At 36.9% G+C, this 22,250-nt stretch overlaps 1 protein-coding gene across 3 annotated transcripts in view; it reads right to left on the bottom strand.

Annotated features, from left to right (window-relative positions):
* Positions 1–22,250, bottom strand: part of GRM8 (glutamate metabotropic receptor 8) — a 358,440-nt gene that overhangs the window by 115,555 nt on the left and 220,635 nt on the right. For all 3 annotated transcript variants that reach the window (XM_056341852.1, XM_056341851.1, XM_056341853.1), the window contains one exon: positions 22,010–22,210. In XM_056341852.1, the coding sequence (XP_056197827.1) occupies positions 22,010–22,210 (201 nt within the window). The remainder of the gene's footprint in view (positions 1–22,009; positions 22,211–22,250) is intronic.

The following is a 22,250-nucleotide window of genomic DNA, read 5'->3' as shown; positions in this document are numbered from 1 at the left end:
TGCTAACTCAAACACCTCTATGTTTGATGTGAGCCCAGGGAAAATATGTGTCTGCAGAAGCAACGATTTAGTTTTGCATTAGAACCTAAGGCTAAAAAGCATACATCTGAGATCAAAAAGAATTTTTAATTAAATTATGCCCCCCCCCCTTTTTTTCTCATCTTTCTGTTTTTTAATGGGTTTTAAGTGACTCCTCCATTAACATTGTTATTAAGTGTTTGTATAACCAGAGTAAATATTCAGCATTATGGAGAAGATACCCATCTGATGCTCTCCCTTCTAACAACAGAGCCCATAGCCTTCTGTTTCAGAAGATGAATTCCTCAAGCCTGCAGATAACAGTGACTGACAAAACATCCAAGAATTTCTGAAATTGTCACATCTTCACTGCGTTGCTCATGCTGGATTTGCAGTAGGTAAGGAGCCATAAACCAGGCTGCTCAAAGCAGAAACAGTGATTTACAGCTGCTGTTACTTTTCCTACCTTCTTTCACTGGGGTCTCTACTTATGTCTCATCCTTTCTATGGTTCTGACTATGGAAACCTCACTGTTCTTTAACACCAAATAAGTACAGTTCTGCTTAGTGATCAGCACCATTTCAGAACCTCATTTCTTCAAGAAAGTTAATAAAAGGGCATATATTTAACTCCATATAAAGTCCTTCAGTTGTAAATATGGAGCAGATAACAGCTTTAAAGAAAAAGATTATCTGGTTGTCAACTGAAATCTTATAACGATCTCTAGCACTTATATGTCATCTCTACTGTTTATACTATATCTTTTATATACTTAGATCTTCCTGAAAGACAAGATATTCACCTCATTATTTCCAGAAGGCTTCTCGTATTGTCAAAATTATTTCTATTTATTTGCAAGAGTAGTTATTACTATGCTTAAAATGCATCTTTATTACATTGCTGCCAGCTGAGTGCTACTTGCAATTCCATTAAGGTGACCTCTAACAAAGCAGTTAGGTGCGTGCATAGCTTTACATGGAGAGTGTCACTAAATTCAGTGAGTCAATAGACTGTTAATTGGTAACTGCAATTTTATGCCTTAAGGAGATTAAGTGCTTGTCTAAATGAAAGGTTATAACCTTGATTTTTAAATCTGACTTAATATTATTTAATACTCCATAAGAAAAGCTTAAAGTTAATTTTCCTGCAAGACCACTAAAAGATTTACCAGGTGAAATAAATTATCATGATAACATTGTAATACTCAAGGATGGCACAACAGTAGTACCATATACTGGCATCACTATGTCTCAGCATTTTATGAGGAACACATCATAGGTGAAAGTTTGACTATATTTACATACTTTATCTGATTGTTCCTGTAGAATAAGACCTCTAGCCTTGTCAATACAGGTACTAATGACCACGAAGAAGAATGAACTAGTTTTGTTCCATGTAAATAAAAGTCCATTTAACAATGCCCTGCAATTTCTAGAGCTAATAATTACCAGATCCTTTTCATATACATGTAAAACTCTCAGAAATATTGCAGCAACATAGAAAAGCCCTCAACCAGATACAAAGAGGAATCTAGACTTTTTTTCTTTCATCCAAGTGAAAAACAGGCAACAAGAATGTCAAGTCAGAACAGAGCTAACAGAGGCAGTCAGCAGAGACAGCAGCTTGCTCAGCACTTTTTGGGCTCTGCTTGAAGATCTTCTGTGAACCCCTTGTGGGATGGCCAGGGACTCCTGGGGACTTTTGGAGGAATAGCAGGGTGCCTTCTGCACTGGGGAAAGGCAGCTGCATGGGGTTGTGACTTCTAGCAGCTTCTAACAAAGCTGTTTTTGATCAAAGGGTGCTTTGAGCTTCAAGATGACTCCAAGCAGGAAGAGGCAAGCACCCATTCAGCAGGTGCTGGGAGAGGTACGTATAAGAACCAGCCCAGAGTGCAGTTCCCAAAGAAGCGGTTTCTGCAGAGGATGCACAAAAGCTGGCTAGAAACCCTGCTGCTGAGGGAAGCGTACATGTGCTCAGCAGCTGCGGTGGTGGTGGTGTGGTATAGAATGCATCCCCACTGCACACACCTGAGCAGCTACCACAGAACGTCAGAAGCTCAGACCAAGATCCCAAGGGAGGATGCATCTCTGCAGGCCTCTTACTGAGGCTGCAGCCAGGGGATGATGGGCTCCCTGCCTGCGGGAGGTGTGTGCTGGGGACCATTCACTAAGTAGAGGAGCTGTGCAGAAGGAGGGGCAAGAAGAGTCCGTGCTTATTGGGTTCAGAGATGGAGACTCCCAGGATGTTGAAGCCTGGCACTTACAATGGCAGGAGAAAAGCTCCTTCTCTGACTGGCAACTGCAGAACAGGGTCAGTGTGCTGGTAGCAGATGAGGTGCTGAGTCTGAGCAGGAGGCTGAGGGGGTGATCCTCCTCCTCTCCTGAGCACTGGTGAGACCACAGCTGTGTGCTGTATCCAGTTTGGGGCTCCCCAGTAGAAGAGAGACATGGACATACTAAAGTGAGTCCAGCAAAGGGCCACAAAGATGATTAAGGGTTTGGAGCATCTGTCACACAAGAAGAAGCTGAGAGAGCTGGGACTTTTCAGCTTGGAGAAGGGAAGGCTTGAGAGGAAGATCTTATCAGTGTGTATAAACACCTTACGGGGGGAAGTAATGAAGAGGGAGCCAGACTCTTCTCAGTCATGTCCAATGGACAGGACAAGAGGCACATACCAAACCACAGAAAATGGTGTTTAAGCATAACAAAAACTTTTTTAGTGTGCAAGCAACCAAACAGTAGAATACGTTGCCATGAGAGGTTGTGGAGTCTCCATCCCTGAAGATCTGCAGTGTTCAACTTGGATGCAGACATGAGCAACCTGCTGCTGTAACTCAGTCTACTCTGAGTAGAGGGGGTTGGACTAGACACCTCCAGAGTGCCAGCCTCAAGCGTTCTGTAATTTTGTGAGCAATAATTTCTGAGGTCTAGTGATCCCAGACTTCCAGAAAGTTGCAAATGATGAATGACAATGACAAGAATATTTGCAGCCATTTGGCCGCACCACCAAGCCAGGACAGGTGTAAAACACCCGCAGAGAGCCATCATTGCTGCCTCATTTCCTGCCGTTAAATACCGAATGAGGAATATCTGAAAAATCAACCTAATGTGTTTTATGAGCCTAATCTTTAAATGCAAAGGCGTATTATAATTCTATGCATGTATCGTCTGTGTGAATCTATGCAATGTAGACTGCACAATCCTGAATGAGAAAGATGACCCATGAAACACCCACACTATTCGTCGCTGTCAGCCCAGTGGAAAGTCTTCAGGATAGCTAAAACCTCAATAGCTTTGTGTTGGAGGAGCTAACAAAGGCTCAGGCATTTATGAAATACCTGTAGTCAAGGCACTCATGATATGAGTATGATTCTTAAGCTTATTCTGGCATACAGATGTATAATGCTTTCTCTTTAGAAGTAAGATTGAATAATAAATAGCTCAAGATATGTGTAAACAGAAACAAATCTTTTCATCTCTCTGTAAAAATGTAGCTCTAGATTATAATTAGAAATTAATAGGTAATTTTCTTCTAATTATCAAAGCTAGATATTACCACAGCCAAATGAAGTTTACAATGTTGATTGCAATTTCAGCTGAAGCAACAGAAAAAGAAGCAGACAATACAATACATGTAACAGATCCAATGAAATGATGAAAAAAATGCATATCACATAGGGATACTTAAAACCTTTGTTGCAGTTCCACATATCTTGTCTGTTATAGATAATTCCTGACAATACACTGAATATTCCCAGAAATTAATATGAGCAATTTTAATTAAAAATAGATTCTTTTTTCTTTTTGGTAGTGTTACTTTTTAGAAGACCTGCTTCAAGGAATGACAGTGGAGAGGTAAGTGTAGAAAACTGCACACAAAACTATATAACCTTAGGCTATACACAGTGGAATGGGCTGTAAAACTCTTCTGTTTCAGTCATATTTCTCATTCCTGTGAACTGATGTTTTAGGTTCCATTTAGCAATTAATTGCATTCCTCACCAGATGATAATGCTGCAACAGAAATCTACAGAAGAAATTGTGCCAGTGCAAAAGAGTCAGTGATTGGCAGGCCTTTCTTAATTACGGCATTAGGTTTAGCACTTGTGTTAATCTGAAATTCATTAACATGTCTCCAGATACCACTAGTTAAATCCAGTTTGCCAACAGGCAGAGTGAGCTCTGAAATTAGTGCTTCAGAAAACCTTGTTTACTGCCTGCTGTCCTCTGAAAAAAAATCCACTGAGGTCAGGTTTCCTGACATATTGTTTGACTGGATTCCCAAAACAATTCTGTGATATTCTTAAGGGGCAACTCCAGACACACAAAAGCTAGAATGAAGTTTGTGCCAGAATCACTTATCTAGATGCAAATCTCTTATTTCTTCAAATAGATTCTTAATTCCTCTTTTTATACTTTATTGATATAGTCTTTCATGCTGCGCTTTCATTATTAATAGTTATTCTACTCATATAGACATCTCTTTAGATTATACAGAGACGCAAATGAAAGTAAAAGCTACATATATTTTTCAGAAATTGATCGTACCAACGGTCCTGATGCCTTTCTTTGACAGATAAGTTATTTGCTTTACAAGTAAAGCATGACAGATAAAATCTCTCTGAATTCCAGAATTTTATTCCATGGGAGATGGCTGATTAAAATTGAGAAGATAGGGATCAGCAACTGCACTGTAAAGTAGGTAAGAAACTGATCAAAAAGGAGAGCAAATGGGTTGTCCTGAAAGTGTCTGAGTATTGGTGGGTTCCCTGTGCAGTTCTTCATAGTCTATTTTGGAAAACTGTAGTGTTTTCACTAATAACTATGCCCCTAAATGGCAAAAAATTGCCCTTTGGGGGCACAGAATGTACTAATAAAATGTATCCATAATGTGAAGATAGGATGCATCAGTAATATGGAATGAATCATCACATGGCAGAATCTGAGTAATCTTAAGGACTGAAGCAATAAAAAATAAGATGATATGTATATTCTGATGTATTTACAGGCTAATAATAGGAATTTACTAGGAGTACAGAGTACATACTATTCCAAATACCAGAGAAGAGAAAGTGTGTAACAGTTCACGTAAATCTCACACTAAATTCCTGTCTTTCTCTTCAGTCTATTTCTTCAGGCACATTAAGGATGTATTATCTACATTCATAATGTTGTGAAATTATTTTTATTTCATATTTTGATCTCTAATATAATTACACTGGGTTCCTCTATATTATCCAAACTTCTTCCCCATCTTATTTTGTAGACCTTACTTATTATAATCTCAGAGCAGTAAATCTTACAAGGATTTGATATAGATCTTCTCACATCCCTAAATATGCCATCATATGAAGTCATGAAAGACAAGCTATTATTAAACTTTCAAATTCATCTCTTCTAAATATACCTTCCAGCTTTCTGTCTACATTTCAGTGCTTTTTTTTTTTTCAGTCACATATCAAATGATGTTACATACATTTCTTAGAATACACTGCATTCATTCTTGGAAATGCTTGGTCATTTTGCACTGGACAGACACGTGCCATAATGATGGACTGGGTGAATGCTACAGAACAATGTATTATATAACTCTTTACCTCATCTCATTTCTATTGCTGTGATCATCAAAATCCCTGCCTTTCTTAGCAGATGTTGACAAATGACAACTGAAAAATAGCATTTTCTCATTGGGTTCCCCAGATTCTCCAGAATTGAATAGACAACTCTTCTACCACTTCTAATTCTTGTTTCTAGGTAAATTCTCCAGTTTGCTGGCGTTCCAAATAAAAAAAAAAAAAAACCAACTTGTAAGTACTGTTGCTTGCTCCCATGAACATTCTTTGTTTGTTTAACGTTCAATTCCCCAGCCTTTTCAACCCCTGTCACTTATAATCAGAATTACTTGTCTAACTCTTGTACAGACATACAATATGTTATATTCTGCATTCATGTTTCTATCCATGAATTTTTCCTTCTGGTTTTGGTAGGCTCTTCAAGACCAATTTTACTTTTATTTTTCATGAGCTGCTTCATTACTGATATTTCCTCCCCTCTTCCTTTCCCATTGTCAGCAGTGCAACGCATAGATTCTTTTCAGTTTTAAAGGTGTTTTCATATTGTCTAATTTAACATCTTGTTTGACAAGATACATTTTAATATCTTCCTTAATGTTAATAGCTTTGTCTGTAAGGAGATTTTATCATTTCGATGTGTCTTAATTGGTCTATACAATCTCTATGTATATGACGGAGAACTCCATACAGATTATTCCCTTTTCAAAACTTTTAAAGCAGACACAAAATAGTAGTTTGATTTTATTATTAAATAATTTATCGTTATTGTTACTAGTATTGTTACTGACACTTAGACTAACATCTCTCTGCAAAGTAGTGTTATCATACAGCTTTTACACCTATTTTAGGAATCTGCCATTTCTTCTTTCGTTTGGTAGACAGCTTTCAGGTGATTTACAATAATAACTTACCACTTTATTCCTCGCTTCCATCCTCAAGCTCATTTTTTCCCCCAAAAACAGAGCAGTATTTGAATTGTCTCTCCAGTCTTTGAAATAGACATCTAAAGTTGATACAGTCTTATAGATTTGCTCTGCTGTCAGTGAAGGCCCAAGTCTCTACAGCATAATTCATCTGGCTTATTTTAGACAAGTAAATTATGAGGTGAACTATGCCCCAATAAGTGACTTTGTTCACTATAAAAACAGTGTAATCAACTAGTTCATGTGTAGACATCTGCACTGTACATATCTAATGTGAAATAAACTGAATTCTATTTCTGTACAGTTTGGCTTTATGCATAACTAAAGACTCTGTGTCCCTGTATTATTCCATTTTTATATTTGTCCCTTCTGCCACTTTATCTAGTTGCATAACACACACAAAATACAATGAACCAAGCAGATCATCGTAGTTTTGCTACTATCTTTTACAGTGCTAGGGAAAACTGTATCTTTTATTACCTAGATCATCATGTGTCTGTATTGTCTGCTGTTATTTCTCATGGGGGGAAAAAAAAGAAGGAAAAAAAAGCAATACTGTTATAAATAGCCCTTGTCTCTAATCTAGCTATTGTTCAATATTTGTAGCATGTCAATCTGCTGAAGTTATAAGCCCTTTCTGTTTTTCTGTGCCTAACCTTATTACTTTCCATTTTCTGGCAACAAATCATATGGTACAGGCACCAGCTTGTGACCCTGTTCTATGGGAGTCATGATCATTTGTTCTCACCCTCAGTGCTTTGTCCACAGTTTTCTGTTATTGTCAGGTTCCATTATCCTTCTACATTTCCCTACTCAGAACCCATCTTGCTACATATCTGTCTGGCAATTCATATCAAGGTCTGTGCTCATTCCTGTTAAATACTCCATTAGAAATCATTAGCAAGTCAGGACAATGAAGATGAAAGATTTACATTTTCAGAAATATTCTTCCATTGATCTGGATGTTATTGATTCTGGCAGAGGGACCTCTGAGGGAAGGCAAAGAAGCAACTATAGCAGTAGCAAGGGGGAAAACCAAAGAATATTTATAGTCACCTTTACACGTTAGGATAACAGATGCACATACCAAATCAAGGAAATAAAGGTAACAGTTTATAACAATAGATTTGTACTAATTTTTCATATATGAGCCTCAATAGAAGATCAATATGCAATTTCTGAAGACACTGAACCCCCGTGAGGATTATTCCCTTTCTTGACCACCTCCTATTAGCTGTAGTACCCCTACATTTACAAGCTATGTGTTATCATAGTCCAAGGACTTCACAATCTGAAAATCACCCATATGAAAGAGGAAGACCTTTTATAGGAAAAGGACCAATAGGAAGAACAAGATTTCAACTGCCTATTTTGGTGACCGAGACCTGAATTTAATTTAGCTGTCTGAGAACTGTCCATGTAGCACTGATTTTGCACCTCTATGTTTCTGAAGGACCAGCATTTACACTCCCATTTCAAAACTCCTTAGTCCAGCCAGTGAGGCACACAGCTGCTTCTTCACTGCCCTTGCAGCTGAGACCCAAAAGTGAGAGGCCCCCCTTTTTTTTGGCTATGTCTCTGATCTGAGTTATCCTCTCTGCACAGAATTCAAGAGACATGCAGCTACAAAGTCGCAGGGAAAGTGGTTGCTGAGGGAGACAACTCTCAGCTCTGCTGACATGGCACTACCGAGGTACAAAGGAGCCTTGCCCAAGTTTCAGAGCTTGCCCTGGAAGCAGGCAATATTGGAAGCTAAGAGACTCCATTCCTGGAACCAATTTCCCTGAGGTTTCCACTCAAGGACCAGAGCTGCAAAAAGAGTTTCTTACAATTGCTCAGTGAAATCGGCATCCTTGTCAAGAATGTCAATTAATTTCTGGTTTTCATTAGTGATTGAGCTGATAAGAACAACACTCACCAGTACAGCTGTAGCCTGGAGAGATTCATGTTCTTCATAAAATTTTAATTCAGACCAAAATAAAATAATTAAACAATAAGACAGAAGAAGAAAAACCTTCTAATCAGAGCCTTGTTGGTTGGGGGTTTTTTTCAGGTGACACTGAATAAATGGGATAAATAATTTGTCTCTAAAGGCCATTTATGCTTTGTAATACTATTTCAAAACCAGTGTAAGAATTGAACTACTTTATAATGTTTTTGATTTTGTTGGTCTTTTTTAGCATTTAATGACTGCAGAGTTAGAATATACTATACTATTCCATGAATTACTGTAAATAAAAGCCCATACATTAGGAAAATGCTTTTTAAGTGTTTGATGCTGGAAAACCTGACTTCAGTACAATTTATTAGGGGTGCATAATAACCTCTTGGCTGCACAGATTTGTAGAAATCTATTCACATGACATGGCATGCTTTCGGGTAGGTATTAGACCCTGGCCATAGAGCTCACATGGTATGCATTTGTAGGCATTAGTGGGCCACTTCTGCAAGAACAAATTGCCACCTCTTCTCCATTCATGAAAAAAACAGTCTGTACTACTCAAGTGACACTGGTGTTATTCACTGTTTGGCAAGTATAGTCAATGTCTATTATCAGCTTATCTTCATAGGAAATCTTTAATCTGCTAATAAATGAATATAGAACACACAAAAATCCCCCTGTGTGTATTTGAAGGACTCAAATAGAAGGTGAATTTCTTAGCTGCCATTTTCCAACTTCTTTCTCTCCCCCTTCACCTTACTCTTTTCAGCAGCTACAACCCCCCATCTCCGTAGGAGGGGCAAGTTCCTGCTATTCAAACCAAAATAAGTTCTTTTAAATCACTTCTGAACACAGGTTCAGAGTCTTTATTTAAAGAGAATGGTTCATGACTTTATTTCAAAAATTTGGTGGACTGAGATAACAGTCAGTTATGTCTTCTGCTTACCATACAATAATTTGTTAAAACACTGCAGTTAAAATGCATTCACGCAAATGCCTTCACTTCTGTTGTGCAAATTAGTGTAAGTGTTAGGAAATTGAATACCTAAACAACAGCAGAGAGGATGGGTGCGTATTGCACATCGGTATGTGTGCTACAGGGCATCTTTGCTCTGACCCTTCACACCTGGCAACGATTACTTTTAGCAGACCTGATAATTCAGTCCCCAGAACTTGTGGATTTATAAAATATCTACGTAAAAAATATCTATGTTGTCTAAAAATGCATTAAAGTTGAAGTGTTGTCCCAGGACTACATAAACAAACAAGTAAACAAATAAATAAAATAACATTTGCAGGTACTTTTTCTGTTAGCAATGCAGTAAAGCAGAGTCACTAGGTGTCAGGCACACAAGACAGAAACATGAGAAATAAAAGTCAAATTAGGTCAAGAACAAATCAGCTGAAATATGGAAAAACCTTAAGATTCAGCCATAACTGGAACTAAAAATTAAAAATTTTCTTAGGTTTGGAACCATCTGCTTGAACATTACTTTCCTTTTATTTCACACACTCCTCAGAATTTTCTGATTCACCATACAAGGCTCAGTTCAACATGCTTACTACAGTAAGAACAAACCCATGCGCTTTTATGCTCAGATAAGCAAGCTGCCTAAGCACTTTATGCATGAACAATATCCCTTAGTGGTAAGAAATGGTCAAAGTGCAAAACAGAGAAAAAATTATCAGTGTTTGAGCTGCAGTTAGTCCATGCATAAGGGAGGATCAATACAACAATTTGTAACTATCAAGAACTGGAGCCTTTAAATGCCAGCTGGCTTAGCAGAAACCTTCCCACAGTGGCTTGTATGTCAATATAAGGATTATTTCCAAGCACCTTTAGTTGTTTTTCTACAACATGATAAGCAATGGACTCTAATATCCTGAGGCTTCCTCTTCAGATCTCCGGGTAGGGACTTGGCAGAACCACAGCATAGACTGCACTAAATAAACCTTTCAAGTTTGCAGTCTGGCATGTGCTGAGGAGTCTGAGTACCTTGTAGCTGCATATCCTGCACACAGATGACTTGAGGTACCATATATCATTTTTGCTTTCCTTTAATATGCATAATACCTCCAAAAAGTGAGACACAGCTACCATAACTGGCCGTATTATGAGTTGTGATTTAATGCTACCTAGGGATTTATTTATAAAATGTCTTTATGTGTGGTACGGGAACAGTACCAATACATTTTTGTCTCTCAAATCAGGATCAAGTTATATTAGAGCAAAGCCAGGGTAGTCCTGGAGCAGCTGCAGAGCCAAACAGGAAAATCAAACATTGATCCAGCTGAAGCTCAGAGTGAGCTATAATGTGTCTTCTATGATTAAACCTGTTTGCTTAGCCTTACAAAGGAAAGCAATCTACTAGACACATCTCCATAAGCTGCAACATACATAATTGTTAATTTCTTGTTATTTTAAAGAGTGTGATGAGTATACGTAGGGCAAACCTTGAAACAAAAGCAATTCTGAGCATGCAGCAGGATGATATACAGCATGGGTGATATACAGCTGCCTCCTTTCCACCAAGTCTGTACAAACTGCTACCTTTACCTGCCACAAGCAAACACAAACTCCCTCGCCTTTCCACTGAAAAACACACAGGTCCCAGGGGAATATTCATTTAGGGAATGTCAAGGACTGTCTCTTACTGTGCTGTTCTTCCTCTCCTGCAGATAAACATATGTGACAGAGAGCACGTCTGTAAACTCAGGGTGTTCTGAATTCCCCAGAAAGGTCAGGTAAGTGCTATGTTACTACAATGCTTTCCAAGCTCTTAAGAACTGTCTTCCCATAGAGAGCAAGTGCAACACCTCAGCTTGAAGCCACATCTAAATGACTAGATGATACTCACAATAAAATAAGTAGCTATAATTTCATTTTTTTTTCTATCCGTTTGCTTGCCAAATGACCTGGATTTTGCTTTAATGTACTTTTTCAGCAATTCTTTAAAATGCTCAGGGTGACTACTTTTTTACCATTTGTTTCCAGTATGGATGATGAACACCAGTATTCCAGACCCACTAAAATAAACAGTAAATCTTCTATTGACTATAGTACAGTTTGAACTTTATAAACTTACTGTTGATAAATGTAACATTTCTGCATTTTCCTGGTTAGCTGGTGGATTTTCCTTTTTCAACTAAATAATGAACAAGTAACATTTATCACTTCTTTCTCAAGAGATATTTCAAGAAACTGAATGACACTGGTCCACCTCAGAATGTAAAATAAAAAGGGTGAGCTAATTTAACAAAGATAAATGCTCATAATCTCAGCATTCAGGTTGTCTCAATGACTTTTAATGCTTCCAGGCACTGGAAACATCTGGACAGTAATAACCAGTATTAATTTATATCAGCTGTGATATTTGTATGCTATTGTACATTGAGGACAAGATCACAGATTAAAGATGAAAAATTCATTGCAATCATCTTTTAAGAACACTTTTCCCTTAATTAATTAAATTAATAGATCTAAGTTTCTACTTCATTATTGCTGGTTATATTGGTGAATTCTAATTACAAATGTCTTTAGCAACTCTGAATCCTTAATTATTTTAAGATAAAACATGTGGAAAAAAGCTACAAGTACATATGTAGATAGCATAGACCTAGAATCACAAATGCAGAAAAAGTACTGTAGGAACAGAGACACAGCAAAACTATTGCTTGTAAAACTATGCAAAATTTGGGGCTTTTGCAAGAATGGACTTAACTAGCCACGCCCACTTCTGTGAAAATTCTTTTAATCAGGGTGCTACCTAATCAAGCGATATTTCACATGTTGCAAGGTTGTTATACGAAACTTGAAAGGTATTCATTTCATGGTGGCATAACATCTAAAATTTCATTGCTCATTGAAAGAAAATAAAAGTGATTGATGGAATAATCAACCATCATTATTATATGAAAACTTTTTTTGCCTAAACCTAAGTATCTTCTTTATATTAAAACTATAGTAATATGTTGATAGGTTTTTTTTTCTTTAACTGAAGTTGGTTGGTTTTGGTTTGGCTAGTTTGTTTTTTTCTTATTGGACAATAATAAAAAAAATTATTTAGCAAAAAATAATGTTTAAAAATCATGCTAGTGTCTCTAACCCTGCAGAGATAATCCAGGTATACTGCTTCAATCCTAAAAGATAACTTGTAATTCATCTTCTCTAAAACAGAAAATTTTCATCTGAATGAAAAAAGAAAAATAATCCAGATGTTGATGATAGGTCTTTCTTTGTGTATGGTGCATAATTAAGAAAACTCCAACAAACACCTAAAATTTACCCTGTACTGCACTAAGATTTCTTGTTTCAGTGCTGGGTGGGTGGAAATACGGAGTTGTACATTTACAGCTTCCTCGATTCTGCTCTCATTAGAATAAAAATACAACAAAAATATGGCTTTATATAAACTAATAGCCACTTAGTGCTACTAAGATAGGATATTGAGAGTCCATTTGGACAGGATTTCTAGGAAGTTTTGCATTTTTAGCTGCTCAGTGACTCAAATGCAACAAGACTAAAGAATATCCTCCCAGTCATGCCCTATACTTTTTTAAGGCTTTTCTTCTGGGATGGCTTCTGTCTCTTTGGATTAAAGGCATAGAAGGCAATTACTCTATTTCTTTAGTGAACACCTGAATCCCAGACTAATATGAAAGGCTTGAGGGAAGGACCAAGCTCCAGTATTTCTACCATCTTCATCCCAAAGCAGAGTTAGTGCTGCTCTATTAAATATTTCTAATTCCCTTCTGGAACTTTCAAAGACAAACCTCTTCCCGTCGATTTAACATAGAATGGGTCTACCACACCCTTTTACCATACAGCTGAACTTCTACAATTTAAGCAAGTCAGCATGAAGGTTAATTACATGAGGTAATAAACCTCACCGATTGTGACTGGTGGGTCTAAAGAGGAAGATATGATTGGTGTGTAAATTTAATACAGCAGTTAAAAACATACTCAGATTTTCATACTCTGAAATGCAGCTGAGTATCCTCTAATAATCTTACCTTTACATAAACAGCTTAACTACCAGCAAATAAAACTGTATTCAAGTAGAGTACCAGTCAAGCTGATAATTTGTTAATAGAGCTGTAAGTAATAGAAAGAAGCACCATTTTCAAATCCATCTGGCTGTGTAGGCTCCTATGACTTGGCTCAAAAGAGTTTAGGCTTCCAAGTGTAACTAATAATAAAGAGTATTCTATATTTCCTATATTCGAAACTATTTTTTTTTTATTAAATGCTAATGTAATTATAAAAGTTAATAACCTAAAGACATTGGCACAAATTGAAAAATGTTAATATGGAAGCCTTGCTAATGCATCATCACTTTGAAACTGTGCTATGCACAGAACCCACAGAATTGCAACTAAAATCTTTACTGCAAATTATTTTACATTTAATTATCAAATGTTCTATTTTGATGACAGATTACAGGAGAATTGAGAGGAACGGTCTTTCTATTTAATATAGAATGCTTCAGGAATCTCTGCATCAAATCCATTTTATTTCAAGTTTACAAGGGAGAGATTTGGCTAAGACTATGGGGAGCAACATTTTGGGTACAATCTGTTCAGCGTAAAACATAACCTGTGTATGGCTAAAACAACTGGATACCTTAATTCTCAGGAGTAACAGCAAATGCTTCCCCTGCTGGAGTAAATTAGAGCACCTTCTAAGGTAAACTGTCTTCTACATATTTAGTATTCCATACTATTAAAAATGCTTTAACCAGCCTTTGAGAAAATCTCTCTGACTCATAGCTGTTTGCAGAAAAACATATAGATGAGTTGCTATGGTGCCTAAATGCCATCAGACAGGCCAGCTCTCTGGTAGGCTTCAGAGGTATCCGCCTTTCCCAGAAGCTTTATGGAGAACTTGACACTTACTGTAGAGTCACCAGCTACTGAAACTGAAGGAAACCTATTTGCCTGTGAGGGATGCACTGAATCCAGTCCCTTTGCTCTTGGATGTCTTATTTAGTTTGCTCAAATTCACCCTGGTTTTGCTTAAGATCACATCTGGTAACAAGGTCTAACATATCTAACTTGCTCTTGAATCCACTACTGCTTTGACTGTAGATCTGAACTTGGTTGATTAGTGCTGAATACATCTTCCTAGAGTAGAAAAACTGAACAGTGCTGTCTGATGATGTCATCGATGCCTGTTTATTATAAAGTTATTCTCTCTTAACTGTAATTCCTGCCCTACAGTACTACATGATTTCGCTGTCATTCTCTTTAACATAGAGAAATGGCTATTTTCCTCCTCATATACAAATGCAAGATTTGACAAGATAATGTCACTGACACTGACCTTTCTGAAGAATTGCTCTGGGTTTTTTTGTCTCCTGTCAGCCATTACCAGTTGGATCACTTTTTACATGAATGAACTACTAATATTATAAAATCCTTTTTGCCTTTTTCCCTTTATATTGTCTCTAATGTGTCTATTTCATTTTGTAAGTAAAAGTTGTTGTAGGAAAATGAAAAAGGCTCATATTATTCTGTTACAGAGATACTAGAAAGCAATTAATTTCCCCTCATGACTGTCCTGCTGGCTTGCAGAACTCTTGTCTAACCAAATAGTTCATAAATTGACCTATGGAAAAATTGGTAACTTAGACAAATAATCTTCCTTGATTTGGTAGATTTAAGAGGCAATTTTAAATTTAGATATCTAAGTTAGGAAGTTTGTCAAGGTATTCTTTTCCTCAAAACATGTGGCACACCTTCCTCCTGTTAATAAAGGTAATAAGGCTATATGAAGGGCTTAAAAACACTGCAGAACTGCAGCTGTGATACTTCTTACAGTGACTAAAAGGTAAAAAAATACATGCAATATGGATCTGGTTTCTTTGCACTCTAATACCTTTTCAGTCAGAATGGCAAGGGTTAGTTTGTACAGCTCCTCAGAACAGTGAGATTTTCACTTCAAAACTGTAGTCTATTATATCTGAATATCCTCACCTATCAGGAGATGTAAATCAATTTTCATTGGGTAATGAGCATAAATCCTTTATCATTTTCCTTTACATATTAATTATCAAAATACCTTTCAAATTAAACGTCGTTCCTCAAAACAGAGAATTAACCTCAGACATTCTACATCATGAAGTTTATATATGGAGAATATATGTTGCTCAATTAATCAGTGCTTAAGATCTGTACATAAACAAGAGCACAGCTATAAATTGCACTTTTAGGTTCTACCTTCTAATTTCACACCCAGCATTTTCATAATCTCTGATTTTAATCACATGGATTCGTGAGGTACCTAAGAATCACAGCAGCTCCAAGCTCCTGCTGCGCCTGCTTACATTATCACCGTACATTACTTAAACCCATTAAGAGTGATTCAGACCACTGTGCAATTTTAGTTTCTTGTATAGCCACCTGGATTAATTCCATTTAAATAATTAGCATACCAAAGCAGAACTTATTTGAAATCATCCTCTGCTCATCCCCAAAAATAAATTAACAGTGGTAAAAACTCCTTCCTTAATTTAACATAAAGGTACAGGAAACTAGACATCAGGATTCTTTATTACAAACAGCCTGCCATGGCCCCAGCACATTCACAAGCCAAACCGACACCTCTGAAACCATGACAAAAATCATAAAAGCATTAAAAGAATGAACAATGTTAGTTTGAGCTTTAAGCATGCTTTCAAATATTCCTCTGTACCACTGATTATTTTTTTTAAATTACAAGGTTATGCCATGTGATTAATTTATGACAGAATAAGCATCACAGATCTTAATAAAAATTCAGCAGACATTCCCCCTTCCACTTCCACTTCTGCAGCTAAAAGCAGTTATCTTTATTTCTTCACGAGAGTACAGATTAGTGAAACTGGTTGTTACCACAGTGAATCCTAGCAAGGTCAGCAGTGTTCAGCCCTTCCCAACTCACTGTTAATCTTTTTTGTCCCTATTTGATCTACTCATCTGCTATTATCTCCCATCATACTTAGATCATTTTTAACCTTATCAGAATACAGTACCGGTGGTGTCATATGATGCTAAGTGTTTCTGACAGTACAAACCCCCAAATTACGAACTGACAAGAAGAACTCATAACTTTAAAAGATCACAGATGTGCCCAACTTCAACTATTGCAAAAAAGGGTGGGTTTTTTTCTGTATTGGTAGTTATAAACTTGAGAGTTGGACTTTTAAAAATCTGAGTTAGGAGCATAGCTCCAGTACATTTTAAGTGGGACATCTAGTTCTGTTGTGCTTAATGCCTGAAAAAATGTCAAAACTTATCAGCCTGAAAGGGCACCATTTTAAAGCTTCTGTTTTAATGATAAATAATGATCTGAGAATGTAAATTTTATACTCAGTGAAGGAATAGAGAGGTGTCAGCTTTCTTCAAGAAAACATTTAGAAGTCTGAGCTGAATATTAAGTCAGGAGAGTTTTACCCAGATTGATGTCTTAGCGACTTCAAAAGATAGCAGGAGAAGATGAATTCTGTAGACAGCTGATTCCATAATGATTCTCTGGAGGGTTCAAAATTCTCCATTAATAACCCCATTCTTAATTTTTTTAAAAAGTGTCCTCTACAGATACTTTCTCAGAAAAAAATATTACAATGTAAAGTGATCATTATTTTTTAGTTTATAAGTGTCAACACTGTATTTTGAGTTTGCCTGCTAGTTTCTGTTCTTACGTTCTCATTCTCTGGTATCATTCTGCCCTTTCAGGATGAAATTTTGCATGGGGCTGATGGTGCGTGCATGTGTGTCTATGTGTGTGTAGTCAAAATAATATTTTCTCAAAGGCGTTTAATTAACATATCTAAAAAACAAATAACAGCAAGGCTTACTAGTCCACTCAGACTATGAAATTAGTTCCAGAAGAACACAGCAAAGGTAACCTGTTCATTCATTATTGTAGAGCAAGGGTGAGTGATTTACTTTTTTTCTTTCTTTCAAATCCAGCTAGGACTGTAGAATCACAGCATGGCTGAGGTTGGAAGGGATCTCTGGAGATCCCCTTGTCCAACCGCTCTGCTTCAAGCAAGCTCAGCTAGAGCAGATTGCCCATGTCCAGCCAGATTTTGAATATCTCCAAGGATGGAGACTCCACAATATTTACAGGCAATGTGTTCCAGTGGTACTGTAGATTTGTCACGAAGGCACAGCAAGCAATATAGTTGCTTTACTTTGTCCCAGAGAATACCAGACAAAAGAGTGCCCAGCCAGACTCAGAATTTATTTCATCTCTTCTTCACCAGGAGGGGGAAGTGATGTTGCAGTGACCTCCTGCAGAGGCAGACATTTATCTAAGCATTGACGGCAGAGGTGAGTCAATGCGTCCACCTATTATCCGCTCCCTTCTCGCTTATCCCTGCTTACCTAAAAAGATGCCAAAGTAGCAAGTAACCTTGTTCACCCACAGGATAAGTTGTCCATCAAAGCAAGTAAGTTGTCTGTTTTCACATATGAAAGAGAGTACAGGTTAAGTTCTGCCCTTACCTTTATGATTAACTGAAAGACTCATATTGTAATATCTCTAAATATGTTGTGTTATAATGTGTGATGTTTTCTCAGTATGCATCCCTGGAACTACTACTGTGTGTTAATGTAAATATAAATACAAATATGTGACTATATCTGACCAAAGGTAGGCAAAAAAAACCTACTCTATACTAGCTATAAATCTCTCTACATAGAAAGAGTGAACTTTCTATATGTAATTTTATGTACAATATAAGCAATGATTTTTATTTTTGGATTTTAACTATAAATTTTGTCCACTTTTGTAATGGGACAACTGAGGAGGGAGGTACTGACCAGTCTTACCACTTTGTGTTTTATTCCCACTCAAAAAATAGCACTATATCTATGTTGTCATCCTTTTTTTTTTTTTTTTCTTTGCCCAGAAAGAAGTACAAAGACAAATCTTTTTTCTTAAAAACCAAACCCACCTTTGAAACATATCCATCCACCACAAATGCATGTTCAAGTCCTGTTTTGGTTAAATGATGAGCACTTAAGTTGAATTCAGCACAGCACTTCTCACAAAACACTCAGTACACGCCAGGGTTAAAACTCTTAGAAAACATCTGCTTATTTTGTAGACAGAATAATGATGTTAAATAGAGTAAGAACACTAGAGTGATGTGATGGGAAAGCATACTGAATCATGCCATAATTACACTACTGCACATATCACCATTTACAAACCTAATTAATCGAAAAACTACTCGCTTTACATAACTTTATAATACAAAATCCCAGTTTCACGAAATATCTCATTTTGTTTGGATACAAAACCTGGTAGGGAATAACTTTCAAATGTGACACCTTTATTAAAATAAGAACACCACAAAGTGACAACATTCACTCTTTGCCTGGGAAAAACAAAGGTAAGTAGGAGCATCAAACTTCTGAAAGCTCTAAGTGTTCTTTGATCATAGCCAGAAAGGGCTGGTTATGCTCTACTACCACGAAGAGCACAGGGAACAAAATATGCTGCATTTCAGCACACTGGCTTTGTATTTTGCTGTTGTTTAAAATCTCTTTCGATGTACACAGCAATAGGCTGTACCAGTTATACGTTAGAGATTTCTTTTAATATGAAATTAAATTGTTAAACTGCCCATTATAATTTAAAAGCAATTGGTTTTAGACACCATACTTTGCTAGCTGACCTAAGGAAAACACAGGCAACAGTAAAACAGGAGACTACACCAGCAGTAACACAAACCTCATGTACAAATAAATGTATTTATGTCTATTGCAAATGCCGAAGTTCTATCCCCTTTAAAATTATGCTGAACTGTGAGATTTTATGCATTTAGTATACAACTGGTAGGAGAATATCTAAGCAGAAGCAAATGTCATATCAATTACATCAGTACACTCTGCGCTGGTGGTTATGATCACCCTTCAGTCATGAAGGTGTCATGGAATATTACACAAATGAATGCTTCAGGGGAGTAAACCATAATTTGTAAATAAAAATCAAAAGAGTAAACAAAAAGAAACACATTTAAAAGCGATTACTTGCAATCAAAACCAAAATAGTTACTCCAATAAACAGAACTACGTGTTTTCATACCCTTGCAAATACCTTCCATAAGGCAGATGGATGTCCTGTGTAATACAGGTCATACTTTGTGAGGTGAAACTCAATAATTTGAGTGTGTAAGCATATTAATTGGACTTGCACCCACTCATTACTAACTTGGTTAAGAGGGATATACTGAACTAAGAGAGGTGAGAAGTTGGTTTAATATGCATAAGGATAGAATCATGTGGGGAAACTGATAATGACTAAAAACTGCCTGTCTCAAAAATGCCAGTTACTCCTTGATATTAGAAATCATTAACATCTTGAAGAGCAGAGGCTTAATTCTAAAACACAGGAAAAGTTGCTTAAGCATAAAAATATATTTTTTACTGTGAGGATGATCAAATGTTGGAACTGACCTCTCAGAGAGGCTTTTGGAGGATTTTCCATCCTTGTATATATTTAAAACATGGCTGGACATGGCCCTAAGTAACCTGATCTGGCTGATCCTGATCTAAGCAAGGGGTTGGAGCAGATGATCTCCAGAGGTCCCTGCCATCTTCAGCAATACTGTGATCCTGTGACTGTTCAGATAGAAAAATGCTACTTTGAATGGCTGTGAAAGCCAGGTTTTCCTTTCATGTGTCAGTTCACTTTTAATATACTACATTATTAATGACTGAACCTAGGATGCATGTCAAAATCGACAGACAGCACTTCTGTCAACTCCCAGCACAGGAAGTCTGGTAATCTGTGTAGATTTTCTCCTCTGTAAACCGTCAGACCCAGCAGCAGTGCCATCCTGAGCAACAGGAATCTGGGATTAATTGGAAAAGGCAAAGGGTTGAAGACCATCCTCTGCTTATGCTTCCCAACACATGATGAAAATAAAAGGAAACATCTGGGCATATAACACACCCCAAAAACTGGTACACCAGTATATATCGTGGACTAGCCTAGTACGGAGAACAGATCCCATGGGACAGAAAGTTAACCTCACAGAAATGTTTCTCTTTTTTTGTTTCTTTTTCCCTCTGTTTCAGTAAATCACTGATATTTTTTCATTAGTGTCCAGAATGCTTTATCCCACTCTTTCATCTCCCCTTGTTGCAGTATTTAGAGTCAGCCAGAGAAATCATGACAGGTATTGATGAAAAGCAACAATCTAGGGAGAGAAAGGTTTCATATAAAATGTACAGCTTATCTTTTTATGCTAAACTTTCATGCTCACCAAATGAAAATAGATCACTTTGTGCTTTAACAACACAGACCCAGAAGAATATCTACTAGAAATGTAGATAATTATCACTGCAAATCTTACAATAGCCTGCCTACATTTGTCGTCATAACAAAATTTCCCATTTGCCAGCAACATATTTTGCCCCAGGTTTTCTTTAAAATCACTAAAAAATCATTTAAACTCCTTCTATCATTATATTCCTGGAGACAGGGATTCCCTTTTCATGAAAATTGCATAGGAAGAAAAAAACTGTGAACTACAGCCAACATTCACATAAACCAAATGGTCTGGTATACTACCTAGAGCAAAACAAGCTTCCACTCCAAAGCTAAATTCAAAATGACCTTGTGCTTTTCTCAAAAAGGCTGGCAGCTAAGGTCATTGGAATAAATTGTGATAGACAGTGCTTCTCTCTGCATAGTTTTAGAAGGCATGCCTAGCACATGAACTACCACCAAGCGGGGAGAAAAACAACCAAAACACAGCAAAGAACATTGTTACATTTCTTTGTAAAATTATTATAATTATTATTTTAATGTACTAATGTAGGTTTTCAGCACCTTTATTTCACCATCAAGTATCTTCTACCCTTTTGAATTCTACATTCATAAATTAATCCTGTTCTTTATTGACCTCTACTTTTAAGTGTGTCTGTAACTACATTTCCCCAGCAGGCAGATCCCAGCTGCACAGAATATTTTGTAGTGTCATTTAAAAACATATATTGTAGTTGTGTTAAACCTCACTAAATCACTGAGTCTAAAACAATGAAATGGAAAAGAAGTTGGAGGTGCTAGTGAGGTTTTTTAATTGAGATTTAAATATGCAAATTGAAAGCAAACTCCTCACTATTCACTTTTGCAAGGAAATTGTTAACAGTAATTTCAGAAGGCAATTTTCAAAACCATGTTGGTTTTTTTTTTCAATTAATTCTCTTGCAAACACATAATCAAACTCTGTCAAAGGATTTTAATCTGTCAATAGGACTGCATGAGTCCTCGACTTGTTTCTATAACAGCAGTTTTCACCGGAGTATTTTGATAGACAGATTCTTATTTTTAACATCTGTCTCTTTTGGGAGCAGCTTAATGTTAAGACGAAAAATACACTTGGGGATTTGAAGCAGGTGGAAAAATTCACAGTTCTGATTAAATGAGAACTGCTTCTAATCCTGTTTTCCACTGTGCCTTAAAGTATCTTATATAAAGAACAAAACACATCTTGTCACTTCTGAATCATTTAAAGAAGAAAAAGGGAAGGGAAGAAAAGAGTACATGTAACTTACCATTAAAGTTTACTGCTCGGATGTAGCTCAGTAGTTCTTTACCATCAGTTGTGCTCATCCTCGGGCATAGACCAATATATCCAGGACAGAGATCTTTATGCATGTTGTGTAGTGCATAGGCCATGGAATACACTGCATCAATTACAAACTGAACTTTTCCTTCTTGCTCATAGGCTGAATCTCTTGCAATTCTTTCTAAGCCTAAGGAAGAAAGGGAAGGAGTCAATTTAACTCTGTTTGT

Source organism: Falco biarmicus, chromosome 5 (assembly GCF_023638135.1).
Source record: "Falco biarmicus isolate bFalBia1 chromosome 5, bFalBia1.pri, whole genome shotgun sequence".
In the NCBI taxonomy this organism is placed as follows: domain Eukaryota; kingdom Metazoa; phylum Chordata; class Aves; order Falconiformes; family Falconidae; genus Falco; species Falco biarmicus.
The sequence above is the reverse complement of the archived record's forward strand: the minus strand, read 5'-3'. Positions and strand labels throughout refer to the sequence as shown.